The 21,464-nt window shown below is 41.3% G+C and overlaps 1 protein-coding gene across 1 annotated transcript in view; it reads left to right on the top strand.

Annotated features, from left to right (window-relative positions):
* The window catches only part of ddx4 (DEAD (Asp-Glu-Ala-Asp) box polypeptide 4), a 51,760-nt gene that overhangs the window by 26,548 nt on the left and 3,748 nt on the right, over positions 1-21,464 (top strand). The window contains exons 17-20 of the mRNA XM_061903678.1: positions 12,945-13,111; positions 20,215-20,360; positions 20,421-20,520; positions 20,591-20,861. Of these exons, the coding sequence (XP_061759662.1) occupies positions 12,945-13,111; positions 20,215-20,360; positions 20,421-20,520; positions 20,591-20,861 (684 nt within the window). The remainder of the gene's footprint in view (positions 1-12,944; positions 13,112-20,214; positions 20,361-20,420; positions 20,521-20,590; positions 20,862-21,464) is intronic.

The raw sequence follows: 21,464 nt of genomic DNA, 5'->3' as shown, positions 1-21,464 counted from the left end.
CGGTATATCACGCAACCCTACTCCCACATGTCTCGCCGTTTTCTCGGTACACACCCACTCCTTCCCTGGAAACCGGAAATTATCTCACACCGAAGGAACCAATGCACGCCACACGGTCTCTCCTTGTAAAGCCGTAGCATGGTGTGCACATTCAAACCGAGTTGCGGTGACTTGCTTGGCATTAACACTCCACATGTTTCTTGGCCGCCATCGCTTTCCTCCGATGTGAACCTAACAGTCAAAATAAGTTATAGGTTGTTTACAGAGACAATCATCCAAAGACAATCCCTTGCAGTGACAAAAGCAGGTTGCCCAAAGTACGGACAACCATGCACACTGAATGACTGAAGAATACATCCCCCTCAACATGGCAAAAATTGGATGCAATAATGTTGTATTCGGTCAAATACATGTCCTATCCATGAGTGCTGTACACTGTTCCTTGCAAGGAACAGTGTACAGCTAAAAAAAAAATATATATATTACATATGAAATATTTAGGGGCTTCACGGTGGAAGAGGGGTTAGTGCGTCTGCCTCACAATACGAAGTTCCTGCAGTCCTGGGTTCAAATCCAGGCTCGGGATCTTTCTGTGTGGAGTTTGCATGTTCTCCCCGTGAATGCGTGGGTTCCCTCCGGGTACTCCGGCTTCCTCCCACTTCCAAAGACATGCACCTGGGGATAGGTTGATTGCAACACTAAATTGGCCCTAGTGTGTGAATGTGAGTGTGAATGTTGTCTGTCTATCTGTGTTGGCCCTGCGATGAGGGTGGCGACTTGTCCAGGGTGTACCCCGCCTTCCGCCTGATTGTAGCTGAGATAGGCGCCAGCGCCCCCCGCGACCCCGAAAGGGAATAAGCGGTAGAAAATGGATGGGATGGATGAAATATTTATATTTTAACTCCTTTTGAAATGAAAATCATGTTCATATACTGTTTTTAAGATATAAAGTGCAATAACAATGTCTCACACAATAAAACGAATAATCATGATTAATGATTGTGATTCAAATATTGACAAAAAAGATTATCGTGATAATATTGTGGATATAATTGTGCAGCCTAGTAGTCAACATGAAATGAATGAGGAACAAAATGAGCTGAGGAAATATGAAAGCAACTCACATTATTCCAATGCACTCTGCCTGAGGTTTGCGAACTATAAGCGCCTTTTTTATTTTACACAATTACTCTTGTCTGCCCTCCCTGTTTTGTCACAATTTAGAGCAGGGGGTACAGGCTGAAATATACTCTTGCGCCACGTGGCTTGCATCCCTTCTGTAGGCGTCTTGATTTGTTAATGGCTCCTCCTCGGCAGCTGACTAGTGACTTTCAATTGCCATCCAAAACACTAGAGGGTAGTGTTTTCCTGATTCAGAAACCACAACTCTTGTTAACCCGCTATTAGATTCCTGTGTGTAGTAGTTTTAGTGAACAATGTGGATTAATGCGACATCCATAATATTGAGCTAGAACTGATCATTTGAAACCGGTCCCTTTCATTGTCCATCTTGCTCAGAAACCAAAGGAGAAGATGCATATAAAGGTAGGCTGTCCGATTCCTAAACGAATCAAGGCAAAGGTTAAGTGGGATGGGTAACCCGGAAATGATGCACTGATAAGCTGACCAATCAGAGCTCTGCGTCACTGCTGACCCAAAGCTAGAATATTTTTTTGGGGAAAAAAATTCAGTCAGACCCTTCGAATGGGAAGGAGCTAGCAGATGTCAGACGCGAGAGAAGGGCTGGACAATCAATCGGATTTAGGTTGTGGCTTCTCAAGATCATGAAAATATAATTAAAAAACAAATAATATGCCGAGCAACCATCATGCAAATTTCAGAACTTGTAATGGTGAAATGGACAAGGAGTGAATGAGTTGGCCAAAGAAAGCGTCTACTAGAAGTTTGTAAACTCATCATGGTTGCTCTTTTTTTTATTCTACACAGAGCTCTGGTATGGCTAATCAACAATCACTGAACTCAATAAAAAAAGTAAGGCATTTGATCTCCGTGTTCAAGTAACCACTGACAGAGTCACATAATTAGCCAATACAACGGCAATATATCAGGGAAATAGATATAAATGTAAGTCAAATGCTGTCATTGTGAGAAAGAATATTTGTTTGGGAAAATGAGTCTTATAACACTAATTCTTTCCCGAAACACTCAACTGCCTCGTGATGAACTTAATTTCGACACAGCTACTTTAAACAGTGACTAAATTACGAAGCTAAAGCTAGCAAAAACAATCCATACAACCACAACACCTCTACTTGTGTTGTTGTGAATGATATCATGGACGAATCAATGTACACAGCGGTCGCAACTTGAGGCCTTTTTTTTTCTACAGCCCCAAGCCTCTAGGCTTGGCTGATATATCGATTTTATCAATAAATTCGAGTTATTTGTTGCAGACGATTTAACAAAACAATGTTTTTTCTCCTCTTTCTCTGGCATAGTGTTTGCCCCCTTACTTCCTTAACGAGATCCACAAGCCTAGCAAAACATGGCTAATGCTAACAAACGTGAGTTGTTTGTTCCAAAGAAAATGTTTTTTCACTGCTTTAGATATAAGGCAAAATGCGTGGAACAAAGGACTGCACGCTGCCAAGTCTGTTTTGAAAAGGCAGCATCACAACAAACGTATTCCAGTATCTTAAACAGCTTCTGGCGAAGTGGGGGAAATCAAGTGCAACTCTTTATGAGGCGAACAGGACTGCAACAAAGTCTTCTTAAAGGGGAATTGCACTTTTTATTTTTATTTTGCCTATCGTTCACAATCATTATGAAAGACATGACGACGGATGTATTTTTAATGCATTCTAACTTGTAAATAAAAGTCTGGTTGCAGCCTGGTTCGCTTTTTTCTCCCTGGAAGTTTATTGTAGATCATAAATCATGCCTCTCACCTGGATAAAAGAAGGCAAGTGAGGTATTGTATAAGTTGGTACACTTTGACAGCCTCATATACATAATATATTGCAATAAGCACTGTAGAAGTGATACAAAAGTGATTTTTAAAAAAATGTATGACTAAGTATGATTGGAACTGCAAATTAACTTTATTTTGATTCCTAATTGTTTTTTTAATATCAATTTTCAATCAATCAAAGTTTTCTTATATAGCCCTAAATCGAAAGTGTCTCAAAGGGTAGCACAAGCCACAACGAAATCCTCTGCTCAGTTCCCACATCAGGGCAAGGAAAAAACTCAACCAAAGGGGTGACAATGAGAAACCTTGGAGGGAACCCTAGATGTTGGCTAATGCTAACAACAATGGCAGAATTGGACCATTAAACAAGATATCAGTTTGTAATACAAAAACAATCTCATATTGTACACATTTCGACTCATTGCACTTGTCACTTTAGCAGAAGTGGTTACAAAAATAATAGAAAAATAAACTGCAGCAGCCCACTTTGCGTTATACTACAATGTCCCAAAATGAACACCAAACGTCATCATCCTTATATCAAACTGAAGTTCAGTGACTGCACTATATCTCAAAATTTTTTGTGTTTTACATACAGCTGCTTTAAAGGCCTACTGAAATTAGATTTTCTTATTAAAACGGGGATAGCAAGTCCATTATATGTGTCATACTTGATCATTTTGTAATATTGCCATATTTTTGCTGAAAGGATTTAGTAGAGAACATCGATGATAAAGTTCGCAACTTTTGGTCGCTAATAAAAAAGCCTTGCCTGTACTGGAAGTAGCAGACGATGTGCGCGTAACGTCACGGGTTGTAGGGCTTCTCAAATTATTTATAATCATAGCCACCAGCAGCAAATGCGATTTGGATTGACAAAGCGACAATTTCCTAATTAATTTGAGCAAAGATGAAATATTCGTGGATGAGGAAAGTTAGAGTGAAGCACTGGGGGGGGGGGGGGCGACGGCAGTGGGAGTGATTCAGATGTTATTAGAAACATTTACTAGGATAATTCTGGAAAATCATTTATCTGCTAGTTGTGGTACTACTGTTTTAGTGAGATTATAAAGTCATACCTGAAAGTCGGAGGGCTTCAGTGACCGCCAGTGTCTCTGAGGGAAGCCATATGGAGGAGCCAAGAAAGTCACATTTGCCTTTTTGACAGCTGCTGCAGGACGCAAACTCTGCTCAAGTCTCCGGTAAGAGCCGACTTAATATCACCATTTTCTCATCCAAAAACTTGCTGGTTGACATGTGGTAGAGAAACATATTCGCTTGACCGCTCTGTTCCATATTCAAGCTTCACAACAAACAAAGAAACACCGGCTGTGTTTTGGTTGCCAAAGGCAGCTGCAATCCACCGCTTTCCACCAACAGCATTCTTCTTTATAATCTCCATTTTTAATTGAACAAACTGCAAAAGATTCAGGAACACAGATGTCCAAAATAATGTGTAATTATGCGATTAAAGCAGACTACTTTTAGCCGTGAGTGGTGCTGGGCTAAAATGTCCGCTCCAACCAATAACAGTCACAAGCACACATCAACATAAGCGTCATCATTCCGCGACGTTTTCAACAAGATACCTCGCGGGAAATTTAAAATTGCAATTTCGTAAACTGTGAAGTTAACAGTCAAACATGTGAAGCTAACAGTCATATTGGCATGTGTTGCAATGTTAAGATTTCATCATTGATATACAAACTATCAGACTGCGTGGTCGGTAGTAGTGGGTTTCAGTGGGCTTTTAAGGTCATTACTAACCTGCAATATGGACACAAGGATCACAGATGGAAAAGTGTTGTTCGTTTTCACAAGGTCCACAGGATTGTGGAGTTCGGGTGGAAGTACATCAGTATACAGGAGAACTCCCAGGGGGAAACAGACCTACACTGCCCCCTACTGTCAGTAGTTAGCTGTATAGAAATTTGTTGAGATCCTAGTGTCACCATTATCTCTCATTCACATGAATATTATCAAAAACAAAACAAAAAAATACACTGAAAACTTTTTGTGTGTGTCACATAAGCATTTTTTATAAGTTATTAAACTATCACTCCATGCTTGATGGAAAACCTCAAGTTTGTCGCGCGCAATTTGCGTTCCAACTTTCTACATGATAGTTTAAAAGCTCTGGTTTCTTCTATAAACCAGGCGGTATGCCTTTTAGGGGCCTTTTTTTTTTTTTGCTTTAGTGGGGTTAATGTTGCGGCTACTAAAGCAGTTATTAGCTTGTTGGCAATGAGTCAGAACTTCGAATTTTATAAGGTAATGATCGGACATTACTTACTATACGGGAGTATCATAACTTTGGAGGTGGTGACATCCCTGAAAAGCAGTAGATCTATTGTATTACTGTTGCGATGCGTGGGTTAATTTATTATTTGTGTAAGACCACAGCTATCAATTATGGTATGGAGCGCCACGCACGGAGGATCTGATGGGGTTTTCATATGAATATTAAAGTCCCCCATTATAATTAAGCGTGTGTCACTAGATCAGCGACAAACTGAGAATTCACTGATAACGTCCAAATAGGGCCCAGTGGGGTGGTAGATAACAGCCAGGTAGAGAGGCAGCAGTGCGACAGACCTCATAGTAAGCACCTCAAATTATTTATATGTATTACTTGAGTTAGGGGTAAAGTTAAAGGCCTACTGAAACCCACTACTACCCACCACGCAGTCTGATAGTTTATATATCAATGATGAAATATTAACATTGCAACACATGCCAATACAGCCTTTTTAGTTTCCTAAATTACAATTTTAAATTTCCCGGGAGTGTACGCAAGACGTCACGGGCTGTTAAGAAAGAATATGAGCGCTGCACACACACACACACACACACACACACAGCTAAAAGTCTTCTGCTTTAACGGCATAATTATACAGATTTTTGGACATCTGTGTTGCTGAATCTTTTGCAATTGATTCAATTAATATTGGAGAAGTCACAGTAGAAAGATGGAGTTGGGAAGCTTTTAGCCTTTAGCCAAACAAACACACGGTGATTCCTTGTTTAAAATTCCTGGAGGTGAAACTTTCCTATGGATCAGAGCGCGGTCAAGCCAACATGGATCCCTACCAAATGTCAACCAGCAGGTTTTGGTGAGAAAATTGTAGTTAAAAAGTCAGTTCTAACCGGAGAAAAGCTGAGCTTGTGCCGTCCATAGCTGCCGTCGACTCCCCTGAGACACCTTGCGTCAAGACACCCGTGGAGACACCCTTCCGATTATCAGGTACTATTTAACTCACTAAAACACTAGCAGAACAATAGAAAGATTAGGGATTTCTCAGAATTATCCTAGGAAATGTCTCTAAAAACATCGGAATCCGTCCCAATGCAATCGCGTTTTTTTTTTTTTTTACTTATTTTTTTTAATCTTTTTTTTTTTTCTAGTCCGTCCCTATCAATATCCTCAAACACAAATCTTTCATCCTCGCTCGAATTAATGGGGAAATTGTCGTTTTCTCGGTCCGAGTAGCACTTTTTGTTGGAGGTTCCCATTGAAAATAATGTGAATATGTAAGGAGCCCCCACACATGTGACGTCATCGTCTGCGACTTCCGTTAGAGGCAGGGCATTTCTCTGAACACCGAAAGTTGCGAACTTTATCGTGGATGTTCTCTACTAAATCCTTTCAGCGAAAATATGGCAGTATCGCGAAATGATCAAGTTTGACACAAAGAATGGACCTGCTATCCATGTTTAAATAAGAAAATCTCATTTCAGTAGGCCTTTAAGGTTTTCTTTGTACATTAGTGCGACCCTCGCACCCCTTTTAAGGGGAAGGGCAAAATGCGCATTATTATAGTTAGGAGGAGATGCCTCGTTCGGCGCAAAAAATGTCTGGTTTGAGCCAGGTTTCACTGAGACAATGATCTTATGTTTAAAAAGCCCATATTAGAGGTAGTGGGCTGTTTTGCAGAATTTTTGTTAGTTATCTATAGTAGTAATATTAATAATGTTGCGTTTATTTTGTGTAGTGCGCTTTAAATAATTTAGACCATATCGAATAATTGATATGACGGGAATCTTCAGATTGTTTGTTTGGTGCTGCGATACACTGAACGCATCGTAATTTGCCACCTCAGTAGAATGCATGTCCACCTCTGGCACAGTCACTGCAGAAAAAACATTATATGAGTTGTGTGTTATTCTAGGAGAAATGCTATGTGTGCAGAAACTAGTTCTAGCTTAACTAACTCCTCACCTGGACTAACAGACACTGTAATTGCCTGTGACCCGGCTCGCCGATTAAAATTGAGTTAACAATGGAGTTTATGGAAGGCCCTCCATTCCGCACATAAAGCCCTCTAACTAGCCACCCAAAAACCGCCAACAATACCCCATTTACATTTCAAGTTAAAGTACCAATCATTTTCACACACACACACGAGGTTTGGCGAAATTATTCTCTGCATTTGACCCATCACCCATGATCACCCCCTGGTAGGTGAGGGGAGCAGTGAGCAGCAGTGATGGCCGCGCCTGGGAATAATTTTTGGTGATTTAACACCCAATTCCAACCCTTGATGCTGAGTGTCATGCAGGGAGGTAATGGGTCCCATTTTTATAGTCTTTGATATGACTCTGAACTCACAATCTACCGATCTCAGGGCGGACACTCTAACCACAAGGCCAGTGATTTGTGACTTAACCAGGTAATAGTGATATTTTTGTTATAAATGCTAAAGCAGATAAACTATTTATAGCTGCGCCGTGATCACAGAGAGCTAACTGACTGAGCTGCTTTCTCGCCTCTGTGCTTGGGAAAGTTTATTTTAATCTAGATCATAAATAATGCCTCTCACCTATCGATGTGAAATAGGTCAATAATAGCGCGGTACACCACATCAAAGCTGACTGCGCGAACAAAAAAAAGGTTTTAAAAAGTACCTTACACAAACATAATGGTCTTAAAGGGGAACCGCATATGTTTTGGAATTTAGCTTATTGTTGACAATCATGAGAGACATGACGATGGATGTTGTTTTTTGCAATCTAAAAAATAAATGCGATCAAATGTTAGCTTACAATGGAGCCTTTGGGAGCTGCACAATTCTGCCTATGAAGCCCTTAAAAAAGCATCCAAACACCTCTAGTGAAGTGTTTGGATGTAAGTATATATGTAATGTATTAGAGGGCACATTTATAACATTTCATATCTAGGTATTTTGATCATTTTAAGCATTCACAGCGCATTAATTTCCAAAAACATTTTTTTTCATCACTGATTATTTTTCACTCTAGACTTCATGAGAGCCAACAAAAACATAATAAATCATCACTTACTGAGCAAGGTCTGCTGTCATTAGGATGCCTACTGCTGGGATGTTCATATATTCCCATCTCGGTGAAGAATGACCATAATCCTCACAACGAAGGGGGAGGGGTGGACCAAGCAACTTTTCGGGTCGTCCTCACCAGTTTCGGCACATAAATGGCTGTCACAGTGTACCAACTTGTCGGAATACTTACTTGGACTTTCTCAGTCCAGGTGTGATTTATGATCGAGAAGACATTTCTAGCGAGCAAAGAAGTGAAAAGGCAGAAGACCACTGAATAATGTAAACGTAGGCACACACGGTAGTGATCGTGTCTGCGTTAGGGCTTATAACAATATCACTATTACTTACCATATTTTTCAAACTATAAGGCATGCCGTATTTCCTTGAATTGCCGCCAGGCATGTAATATGCGCCTGCCTTGAAGTACTGCCGGGTCAAACTTGCTTCCCAAAATATTAGCGCATGCTTACTATTACCGCCGGGTCAAATTCGTGAAGTCACGAGTGACGCTTCCCCTGTCGTCATCTTCAAAATGGCGGAGGCAGCAGGGTCGGCAATCCTTACCACTCAAAGAGCCATTTTGACCCACTTCACAACGACGACGGGAGCAGCAAAACACTTTTGAAATGTATAATGAAATTATACAGCATAGAGGTTTTTTTGCTTGTACTGTTGTGTAAACCAGGGGTCTTGTTCATCAGCCACACCGGTTACACTGAAGGTTGGGATATAAATAACTTTAACACTCTCACTAATGTGCCACACTGTGAACCCACACCAAACAAGAATGCCAAACACATTTCTGGAGAACATCGGCTCTCTAACACATTATAAACGCAACATAATAATTACCCAGAATGCAATGCATCCATGACTCTTACTGCTTATATACCCCGCTAGCACCAACACTCCCCCCTTCCCGTCTGTGCGTCGGTTAAGGTGGGCAGGGTTGGGGCCGCGGGGGTGTTGAAATAACTTTAACACTCTTACTAATATGCACCACACTGTGAACCCACACCAAACAAGAATGACAAACACATTTTGGGAGATTATCCTCACAGTAACACAACGTAAACGCAACACAATGAATACCCAGAATCCTTTGCATCCATGAGTCTTCCTGACTATATTTTACACCCCGATGTTCTCCAGAAATGTTTGTCATTCTTGTTTGGTGTGGCACATATTAGTAAGTGTTAAACTTGTTTATATCACAACCTTCAGTGTAACTTGTATCACCCAGTATGCCTTCCAATCTCGTCCGTGTGACGATGGAAGCAGCGAAATGCATGTGTCAATTGTAGGTTATTCCAAGCCTTCAGTGCTGAAAATAATAACCATAACGTTTTTTTTTTTTATTAAATGTGCTCTTCGTGAAGGTATCCTCACATCACACTCAATTTTTTACTGCCAGCCATTGGTAAGCGCAGGGGTGAGAAGAGGTTTTACAGTTGTTAGCGCCTGCTTACTATTACCGCATGCCTTGAATAAGCGCAGGAGTGAGAAGAGGTTTTAAATTAATTAGCGCCCCGGTGGCTATTCAAGGAAATACTGGTTGTGCTTACTGACCTCAAAGCTATTTTATTTGGTACATGGTGTAATAAGTGTTACCAGTAGTTGTCAGTCACACATAAGATATGTGTAGACTGCAAGGTGACGCCAGTAAACACCAAAACTTTAAATGTTCCATTGAGAATATAGAACATTACAAACTGCGCTCTGAAATCTGTCAACATGTTTTAGTACGTCTTTGTTAACTTATAAAGCTGCACCACTTGATGCATTGTCGGAGCGTTACGGCTCCAGTCGTCAGACGTACGCTTCAACATACAAGTATTAGTAAGGTGTGTGTGTATAAGGACTGCACAATGGCACCCATTACCAGATATATTATCTGGCATTTTGTTTCGCAATATTATGCAAAACCTTTTCTTACCTATTTGTACTTGCTGATGTGTATTTGGGGTCCGCATAAATCCTGAAAATTAGCGCGTGTCCGACATTGTAGTCTGTGCCAACACCGTACTCTATTAGCTTCTTCTTTTTCACTATCTTATGTGGCATTCATCTTCCGCTGTTGACATTTCTAATATAAAGTAGCCTAAGGTCTAAGAAGAAGTACTTGTACCTCGCTATGGAAGCGTTAAAAACTACCGGTGTAGTGGGTTTACATACTTCAACCGGGGAACTTACGTTATTAGAGTTCCGGTTGGACGGTTTTTCACAGGACACTTTTTTGCCGTTGTTGCACTAGTGATTTAAGTAAAGTCTGAATGTCATTAAAACAGTTGCCTCCATCTTTTTACACTTCTCCGACTCCCGTTCTTGTACGCTACACAGTTTCAACAAAAATGATGGGGAGAAGACTGTCAAAGGTGAGCCACGTCAATAAGAGCGCCCACAAAACGGGGTATCCTGAAGCAACTGTCAGAAAGCGACTTGAAGATGGTCTGTAAAACATAATCTATGCAACATTTTTGACCAAATAATCACCATTACATGTTTTGTAGACCACAATGAAGTGTTTGATGCACTTTTTGTATTAAAGTAGACCCACTCATTGGCCATGCCCCTCATAATCCGGTGCGGCCTTTTGTCAGGAAAATACAGTGTTTAATATTCAAATTACAGAATGTAGTGGGGTATTGTTGACGCTTTTTTAATGTTTTTAATCAGATTTTATGGGAAGAAAAAGGAGCTTCCATTTTCTCCGCCGCAAGCAGACTTATTTACAAGTTATAATGCATTAAAAAAAATGAAATCCGTCATGTCTTTCATAATGATTGTAACCAATCGGCAAAATTCACCCAAAAAAGTGCAGTTCCGCTTTAAAGTTCTTCTAGCGTAGTAACACATTGCCTTGGTCACAGCAACACTCATTAGGCTACGTCATTAGCAGCTGAATCGCTTTTAAGTTTGTAATGCACAAGACGATGCAATAGGACATGTGTGTTTTTGTCTTCTCATAATTGTGAATGATAGGCAACATTTTTTTTTAAATGCACGTTCTGGAAGAACAGTGATACCTCAACTTATGAGCAGTTGTGTTCTATGACCAAGGTCATGTCCACACAAACATGGATACTTTAAAATGCATTAATTTTGGCCACTCGTCCATACATAAAAATGCTTTTAACTCAAAGTGTGCCCACAATTTAAAGGGGAACATTATCACAATTTCAGAAGGGTTAAAATTAATAAAAATCAGTTCCCAGTGGCTTATTTTATTTTTTGAAATTTTTTTCAAAATTTTATCCATCGCGGAATATCCCTAAAACAAAGCTTTAAAGTGCCTGATTTTCGCTATCTGTGAAGCCATCGTCCGTTTTCCTGTGACGTCATCCAGTGAAGCCAATACGGATAGGACAGCAAGATATAGCGACATTAGCTCTGATTCAGACTCGGATTTCAGCGGCTTAAGCGATACAACAGATTACGCATGTATTGAAACGGATGGTTGGAGTATTGAGGCAGATAGCGAAAACGAAACTGAAGAAGAAACTGAAGCTATTCAGCGAATAGCTATTGACGCTATTAGGCCACGTTTGCCTTAGCATCGCCGGTAAAATGTGCAGACCAACGATCGGAAGTTTCACATCTTGTGACACTGGATCAACTTAAATCCATCGATTGGTAAGTGTTTGTTTGGCATTAAATGTGGGTGGAGGGAAACGCTAGATGTAAATATAGTTTCAAATGTACATACAGCTAGCCTAAATAGCATGTTAGCATCAATTAGCTGGCAGTCATGCCGCGACCAAATATGTCTGATTAGCACATAAGTCAATAACATCAACAAAACTCACTTTTGTGATTTCGTTGACTTTATCGTTGGAAATGCATCTGCAGGTTATCCATACATCTCTGTGCCATGTTTGCCTTAGCACCGCCGGTAAAATGTGAAGACACTCCGGCACATTCCATGGAGGGGTCTGGCGGCAGATTTCTTTGACTTTATCATTGGAAATTCATCTGCTTTGAGTGTCGCAGGCTATCCACACAATCTTGCCATCTCTGTAGTAGCATAGCTTTGGTCGGTAAAGTGTGCAGAACAAATGACTGACCGTTTCGTCGGCTTTCCCCACACCCTCGTATTTTGAACAAATGTTGTCCAATTTCTTGCCACTGTTGTATCTTTGGGCCAGTCGTGCAACTTGAATCCCTCCCTGTTAGTGTTGTTACACCTTCCGACAACACACCGACGAGGCATGATGTCTCCAAGGTTCCGGAAAATAACAGAGCTGAGACGCGGTGTTTGTAATGTGTTTGAGAAAATGGCGGCTTTATTACCTAGGTGACGTTAAGTTCTGATGTCATCGCTCCGAGAGCGATTAATAGAAAGGCGTTTAATTTGCCTAAATTCACCCATTTAGAGTTCGGAAATCGGTTAAAAAAATATATGGTCTTTTTTCTGCAACATCAAGGTACACTGTATAGTGACGCTTACATAGGTCTGGTGATAATGTTCCCCTTTAAAGCATAACACAAAGCCAAAAGACAGTTTGTATCTCAAATTACTGGTAAGTTAAAGTTGAGGTACCACTGTACTTAACACTCAATTCAGGTCCATGATTTTCCTTAAGGTCTTTGTACTTTTTGTCAGTAAGTATGTAAAATTTGTCTTAAGTTTTATTCATTGTGTGGGCTTTAAAAGTCTTACATTTAATTTGTTGGAATCTGCAGAGACCCTAAAGAATATTGCATTTTGGTTTCAGATAGGGCTGAGCAAGCTGCGGTATCTGGTACTGGATGAGGCTGACAGGATGTTGGACATGGGCTTTGAGCCTGACATGCGCCGGTTGGTTGGTTCGCCTGGGATGCCACCTAAAGAAAACCGCCAAACTTTGCTCTTCAGTGCAACTTTCCCTGAAGACATCCAGAGGTCTGTTTCCGAACTATATTATGACATAAATGTATGAGAATGGAGCAAGGGCGTTATAGCCAACCATTCATAGATCTATCTACCTCATCCACTGTCAATTTTGTTGGGATCAAAATACTTTTTGGAAAAATAATGGCTGACAAATTCAATGCTATAACGAGTTATATATAATTTCCTTTAACGGCACACATTTTTTTGATGCGCGGTTAACGTCTGTCTGAAACATGGATAATTCTGTAGTGTGGGAAAATGTAGCTTTGTTCAGTTACTATTGAGCCACAAGTACAAGGGGGGGGGGGGGGGGAATGAACAGAAAATGACAAAGAAAAAGGTCCGTCATCGAAAGCCTAGGTCCAAAACCATGGCAAGTCGTTCTCCCGATAAGACAATATCATTTTCAACGCCGTGAGCCCTCATCATTGGAGCAAAAGCCTGCTGCAGCACTTGCATAGAGGTGGAACTTCACCTCCATATTTAGGGGGGATTTTCTGGCGGGCTGAGATAGAGTATATATTTTGTAACATGTTCTTTTTGATAGTCCTCAATTACAGAAGGTTTAAACAGGCTCAATATTACACTTAATAAATTGGTTAAGAGGCTGTCATGCAGCAATATGAATACCATTAACTTGTATAACTAGAATGTACAGAATATCAGAAGCAGTTATTCAGGTAGAAATATCACAAATTACCAATCATCTGTGGCAATCAGACCATGATCGAAACCACATTTCAACATACCAACATTTTGTGTTGCGAAAAGGACAAAAAATGGATGGATGGATTTATAAACGGTATTTAAGTTAAAAACAACCAAAACAAAAAAACATTTTCTTTTTGATGGAAATTGTCTTTACACACTGTCATGTATTTTAGGATGTGGAAAGTTTTCATGACGTTTTTGTTTTTCCTTGTCATCAGAAGATACTGATGACAAATTTTTTATTTTTTTTGTGGATGTGCGTATAAAGGTCTGTGGTCACCTGATAACCACACTACGCAGGAGAGGTGGGCAGAGCAGAAAAGAGATGCCAGATCAACTGATTTGAAAGGGGGGTCTATTTAAAGGTTAGAGTATACAAATGAATTTTAAAATGGGACGGGTTGGCGCAACCCGAGAGTCCCATGGTTCAATCCCCACCTAGTATCAACTTCATCACGTCCGTTGTGTCCTGAGCAAGACACTTCACCCTTGCTCCTGATAGGTGCTGGTTAGCACCTTGCAGGGCAGCTCCTTCCATCAGTGTGTGAATGTGTGTGTGATTGGGTAAATGTGGAAGTAATGTCAAAGCGCTTTGAGTACCTTGAAGGTAAAAAAGCGCTATTCAAGTACAAGGCAGCATCTCTAACTGTCACCTGTAGGCCATTCCAGAGTACTGGAGCCCAAATAGAAAACGCTTTATAGCCCTCAGATTTTTTTGGGGCCCTAGCCAAGTACAAGGCAGCATCTCTAACTGTCACCTGTAGGCCATTCCAGAGTACTGGAGCCCAAATAGAAAACGCTTTATAGCCCCTCAGATTTTTTTTGGGCCCTAGTAATCACTAGTAAGCCCGAGTTCTTAGAACGCAGATTTCTTGCCGGGACATATGGTACAATACAATCAATCAATCATCCATCCATCCATTTTCTACCATTCAATCAATGTTTATTTATATAGCCCCAAATCACAAATGTCTCAAAGGACTGTACAAACCATTACGACTACAACATCCTCGGAAGAACCCACAAAAGGGCAAGGAAAACTCACACCCAGTGGGCAGGGAGAATTCACATCTAGTGGGACGCCAGTGACAATGCTGACTATGAGAAACCTTGGAGAGGACCTCAGAAGTGGGCAACCCCCTTCCCCAGGGGACCGAAAGCAATGGATGTTGAGCGGGTCTAACATGATACTGTGAAAGTTCAATCCATAGTGGCTCCAACACAGCCGCGAGAGTTCAGTTCAAAGCGGATCCAACACAGCAGCGAGAGTCCCGTCCACAGGAAACCATCTCAAGCGGAGGCGGATCAGCAGCCCCAACCGATACACAGGCGAGCGGTCCATCCTGGGTCCCGACGAGCGGTCCATCCTGGGTCTCGACTCTGGACAGCCAGTACTTCATCCATGGTCATCGGACCGGACCCCCTCCACAAGGGAGGGGGAGACATAGGAGAAAAAGAAAAGAAGCGGCAGATCAACTGGTCTAAAAAGGAGGTCTATTTAAAGGCTAGAGTATACAGATGAGTTTTAAGGTGAGACTTAAATGCTTCTACTGAGGTAGCATCTCGAACTGTTACCGGGAGGGCATTCCAGAGTACTGGAGCCCGAATGGAAAACGCTCTATGGCCCGCAGACTTTTTTTGGGCTTTATGAATCACTAATAAGCCGGAGTCTTTTGAACGCAGATTTCTTGCCGGAACATACGGTACAATACAATCGGCAAGATAGGATGGAGCTAGACCGTGTAGTATTTTATACGTAAGTATTAAAACCTTAAAGTCACATCTTAAGTGCACAGGGAGCCAGTGCAGGTGAGCCAGTACAGGCGTAATGTGATCAAACTTTCTTGTTCTTGTTAAAAGTCTAGCAGCCGCATTTTGTACCAACTGTAATCTTTTAATGTTAGACATGGGGAGACCCGAAAATAATACGTTACAGTAATGGAGACGAGACGTAACAAACGCATGGATAATGATCTCGGCGTCTTTAGTGGACAAAATGGAGCGAATTTTAGCGATATTACGGAGATGAAAGAAGGCCGTTTTAGTAACGCTTTTAATGTGTGACTCAAAGAATGAGAGTTGGGTCGAAGATAATTCCCAGATTTTTTTACCGAGTCACCTTGATTTATTATTTGGTTTTCAAATGTTAAAGTTGTATTATTAAATAGAGGTCGGTGTCTAGCAGGACCGATAATCAGCATTTCCGTCTTTTTGGGCGTTAAGTTGCAAAAAATTAGCGGACATCCATTGTTTAATTTCATTAAGACACGCTTCCAACTGACTACAGTCCGGCGTGTTGGTCAACTTTAGGGGCACGTAGAGTTTGGTGTCATCAGCATAACAGTGAAAGATAATACCGTATTTGCGTATGACGTCACCCAGCGGCAGCATGTAGATGCTGAAAAGTGCAGGGCCAAGGACCGAACCCTGGGGAACTCCACACGTTACCTTAACATAGTCCGAGGTCATACTGTTATGGGAGACGCACTGCACCCTGTCAGTAAGATAAGAGTTAAACCAAGACAGGGCTAAGTCTGACATACCAATTCGTGTTTTGATACGCTCTAATAAAATATTATGATGGACGGTATCGAAAGCAGCGCTAAGATCGAGGAGCAGCAACATAGATGACGCCTCAGAATCCATCGTTAGCAATAGATCATTAGTCATTTTTGCGAGGGCTGTCTCAGTAGAGTGATTTGCCCTGAAACCGGATTGAAAGGTTTCACATAGATTGTTAAACGCTAAGTGTTCATTTAGCTGCTCTGCAACAATTTTTTGGAGGATTTTCGAAATAAAGGGAAGGTGAGACACCGGTCGGTAGTTTACCGTGAGGTCAGGATCGGGGTTAGGTATTTTAAGGAGAGGATGAATAACCATATCTAGGAATTGATATGACGGGAAATTTCAGATTGTCTACTTGGTTCTGCGATAAACTGAACGCATCATAATTTGCCACCTCAGTAAAACGCATGTCTAACTCTGATGTAGTCATAGTCATAGCAGAAAAAACATTATGTGAGTTGTGTATTATTCTAAGAAAATTGCTATGTGTACAGGGATTATCCAGCCTGGCGCTGGCTAGTTCTAACTTAACTGACTCCATACCCAGGCTAGCAGACTGTAATTGCCTGTGACCGGGCTTGCTCTAGTGCAGTTAGTCAAATGTGGCTCAATGCGAAATCTATGTTCCGAGACAAGAGGATAGCGCCTTCCTGGTTAGGGTGAAGGCCGTCTCTCCTCAGCAAGCCAGGTTTGCCCCAGAAAGAGGGCCAATTATCAATAAACGTAAATCCCTGTTGTCTACAGAAGCTATCCAGCCACTTGTTAAGAGAGACTAATCTGCTATATCTCTCATCATTGCCTCTCCCAGGCAGGGGGCCAGAGACAATTACTCGATGCCTGGACATCTTTCTAGCGAGTTTACAAGCCCTGGCTATGTTTCTCTTTGTAATCTCTGATTGTCTCATCCTAATGTCATTGGAGCCAACGTGTATTACTATATTCGCATAACTAGTGGGGCAGTTAGCCTGTCGTACGTGTTTACTTGCCTGTTGCGAGTTAGCTCCCTAAGATTAGCTTCAATGTCAGGTGCTCTGCCCCCGGGAATACGCTTAATTGTGGCTAGTTTGCTAAGCTTTATTTTTCGGGTGATTGAGTCCCCTATGACTAAAATGTGGTGCCCGGTAGACTGGGGTGTAGGACTAGCTAAAGGGCTAAATCTGTTATGCGTCTCAACCGGTACACCGTAGCTTGTAGGCCGCTTAGGGCTGCTACAAGCTGGGCTAGTTAGCTCGCTACAGCTAACGCTAGCAGATGTGTCCGCAACATCTAAAGTTACGAAATTACACTGCTCTGTCGGACACGGCTCTCTAGCAGAGCCAAACCTATCCATGAGTAAAGTGCACGAAGTGCAGGAAGCCATACTCACAGAAGTTTTCCGTCGCCGAGTGGAGTGCCAGCTGTCTTCGGGAAGTGGTGGTCACGGTGGCGGGGGAGTAGCTTCCTTCAGACCGGCCCTGCCTTTCTCCGCTAGCCTCGTTAGCTTAGCAGCTAGCTAGCTGAGGACGGAGTGGTGAGACAGAGATCGGGTGATTTGCAAGTTAAATTGAACTATTAAATATGTTCGAGAAGTTGTAAGTAAAGCTGCAAAATAGTTAAAAGCACACAGAACGATACTTAACTTTTTTGCAACAAGAGCAGTCAGTCAGCGAGCAGCCAGCTTTTTTGCAACAAGAGCAGTCAGCGAGCAGTCATTCACGTTGACCCGGCATGATAGGATGGAGCTAGACCGTTTAGTATTTTATATGTAAGTCGGAAAACCTTAAAATCGCATTTTAAGTGCACAGGAAGCCGGTGTAAGTGAGCCAGTATAGGCGTAATATGATCAAACTTTCTGGTTTTTGTCAAAAGTTTAGCAGTTTCATTTGGTCCCAACTTTATTTTTTTAATGCCAGACATAGGGAGACCCAAAAATAATTGAGTCGAGACGTAATGAAAGCATGAATAACAATCTCAGCGTGGGTGGTGGACAAAAGGGACTGAATTTTAGCAATATTACGGAGATGAAAAAAGGCTGTTTTATTAACACTCTTGATGAGAGATTTGGGTCGAAGATAATACGAAGATTCTTTACCGAGTCACTTTGTTTAATAGTTTTGTTGTCAAATGTTAAGTTGGTATTATTATATAGGTGCCGGTGTCTAGCAGGACTGATAATATTTCAGTTTTTTTTTTGCGTTGACTTGTAAAACGTTAGTGGACATCCATTGTTTAAGTTAATTTAGGCATTCCCCCAGGTGACTACAATCTGGCGTGTTGGTCAGCTTTAGGGGCATGTAAAGTTGGGTGTCATCAGCATAACAGTGAAAGCTATCACCGTATTTGCGTGTGTCACCGAGCGGCAGTAAGTAGATACTGAAGAGTGCAGGGCCAAGAACCGAACCCTGTGGAACTTGATACATTCTAATAAAATGTTATGATCAACAGTATCGAAAGCAGCGCTAAGATCAAGTAGCAGCAACATGGATGACTCATCAGCATCCATAGTTAGCAATAGATCATTAGTCATTTTTGCGAGGGTTGTCTCCATTTAGTGATTTGCCGTGAAACCGGACTGAAAGGGTTCACAGAGAGTGTTTGATGCAAAGTGTTCATTTAGCTGCTGTGCAACAATTTTTTGGTGGATTTTCAAGGTAGTAGTTTACCATGAAGTCAGGACCGAGGTTAGGTTTTTTTGAACAGAGGATGAAAAACTACCTGCTAAGGGGTGCATGCGTCAGCCAGTCTTCCCCACAACCTCAGGCTTCGATGGCAGACTCGTCCAAATCTTTTCAGGTAAAACTTTACCATACACAGAGATATCCGCTGCTGTCACAAATGTTGCAAATTCTAAATGGCTTGTTTGGAGGACATATGCATGAAGGCAAGATTGTTTTTTGTAAATATCTATGGATTTCCTCCATGGTTTGATTTAAATATTTTCTGGACTTATGTAGATTCCCAAATACCATAGCACCAATATGTAAAGGTTGAATTTGCATAATAAGTCCCCTTTAATACGTACACTATACTATTTTTGATAACACAAGGATAAAAATATTTGCCCAAAATGTAATGACATATTTTTTATTACCGAGAAAAATGCAAAAATAATGTTTACCCTGTTGCCTTAAGCTTTATTTATTTAATGTTTTTCTTTTCAAGCCTTTTCCATGTCCTCGTCAATTGGCAGCCCCCGCTTTACTTTGAATGATTGTACTTATGTCAGACTCCTTCAATGCACATATTACGTTTCCGAATTCCCTGCGTTGATACACATGCGCTGATGCAGGAGCTGCAGGAATTCCAATAGGGAGCACTTCTTGCACTAGACTGAACATTGTCTCCAGACTACTTAGCATGACGGGTAGCCATTTGTCTTGCTAGTGGGACTCCAGGAAGAGCAGTCAAAAAGCATGTCGTGCAGATGTCAACACCTGTCACTATTTGAATACAGAGGTGTTCTCCTACATGTACATTAAAAACATTGCAGAAGTGAATTCAGGCAATTGGCTGTAGCAGCCCTGGAAAAGTTTAATACCGGCCACAAGGTGGTTGGTGTGGTAAAGGAGCTCTGTACGCATACACAATGGAAACTGGCGTATGTGGGAGACGTTTCTAAAGGCTTTGAGATGAGCTGCGGCTGTGAAAGCGCTTGATTTATTCTGCCGCAGAGCCCGCCTTTCAAATGTCAGTATTGCCCTCATTTATTCGTAGCAGCAAATGTGATGGAGATTAAAATTTGATTTATTATGCAGCCATAATTATTGTATCGGGATACTTTTATTGATACTTTTGAAAACTATATGTGACAATGCATTCCAAGTTTCAATATTTATTTTGTATCTTATTGGTAACAGGTTAGCTGCTGATTTCCTTAAGATGGACTATTTGTTCTTGGCTGTTGGTGTGGTGGGAGGAGCCTGTAGCGATGTGGAGCAGACGTTTCTCCAAGTCACTAAGTTCGCCAAGAGGGAGCAACTTCTCGATCTTCTCAAGACCACTGGTAAAACAAAATATTACATTTAGAATTTGTCACCTCCTTGTGAGTTGTTGATATTTGCAGGAAAGGAACGCACAATGGTGTTTGTGGAGACCAAGAGGCAAGCTGATTTTATTGCCACTTTCTTATGCCAAGAGAAGGTTCCAACGACCAGTATCCATGGGTAAACATCGCTTTGTGGTGTTAGTAATTCTTCCCAATTCCATGGCAACTTGTAATGTGTTGTGTGATAGTGACCGGGAGCAGCGGGAACGAGAGCAAGCCTTGGCAGACTTCAAGACGGGCAAATGCCCGGTACTTGTTGCAACTTCGGTCGCTGCCCGGGGCCTAGACATTCCAGATGTGCAACACGTGGTTAATTTTGACCTCCCCAACAACATAGATGAATATGTTCACCGAATCGGCAGAACTGGTCGCTGTGGTAATATTGGCAGGGCAGTGTCTTTTTACGATTCAGATGGTGATGGTCAGCTGGCTCCTTCCTTGGTCAAAATCTTGTCCAAGGTTAGAACATTGCACCCATGTAACTACAGGTGGTCCATGGTTTACGATGTTCCGTGGTTATAAACACGCTCCAGAAAATAATTTATAAAACAATTCACTGTTAAGACTGGACTGGAAAAGTACAAAACCCATTTCCATATGAGATGGGAAATTGTGTTCGATGTAAATATAAACGGAATACTATGATTTGCAAATCCTTTTCAACTTATATTCAGTTGAATGCACTACAAAGACAAGATATTTGATGTTCAAACTCATAAACTTTTTTTTTTTTTTCGCAAATAATAATTAACTTATATTTTCATGGCTGCAACACGTGCCAAACGAGTTGGGAAAGGGCATGTTCACCACTTTGTTACATCATCTTTTCTTTTAACACTCAATAAACGTTTGGGAATTGAGGAAACTAATTGTTGAAGCTTTGAAAGTGGAATTCTTTCTCATTTTTGTTTTATGTAGAGCTTTAGTCTTTCAACAGTCCGGGGTCTCCGCTGTCGTTTTTTACGCTTGATAATGTGCCACACATTTTCGATGGGAGACAGGTCTGGACTGCAGGCAGGCCAGGAAAGTACCCGCACTCTTTTACGACGAAGCCACGCTAAT

The sequence above is a fragment of the Nerophis ophidion genome, linkage group LG06 (assembly GCF_033978795.1).
Source record: "Nerophis ophidion isolate RoL-2023_Sa linkage group LG06, RoL_Noph_v1.0, whole genome shotgun sequence".
In the NCBI taxonomy this organism is placed as follows: Eukaryota; Metazoa; Chordata; class Actinopteri; order Syngnathiformes; family Syngnathidae; genus Nerophis; species Nerophis ophidion.
The sequence above is the reverse complement of the archived record's forward strand: the minus strand, read 5'-3'. Positions and strand labels throughout refer to the sequence as shown.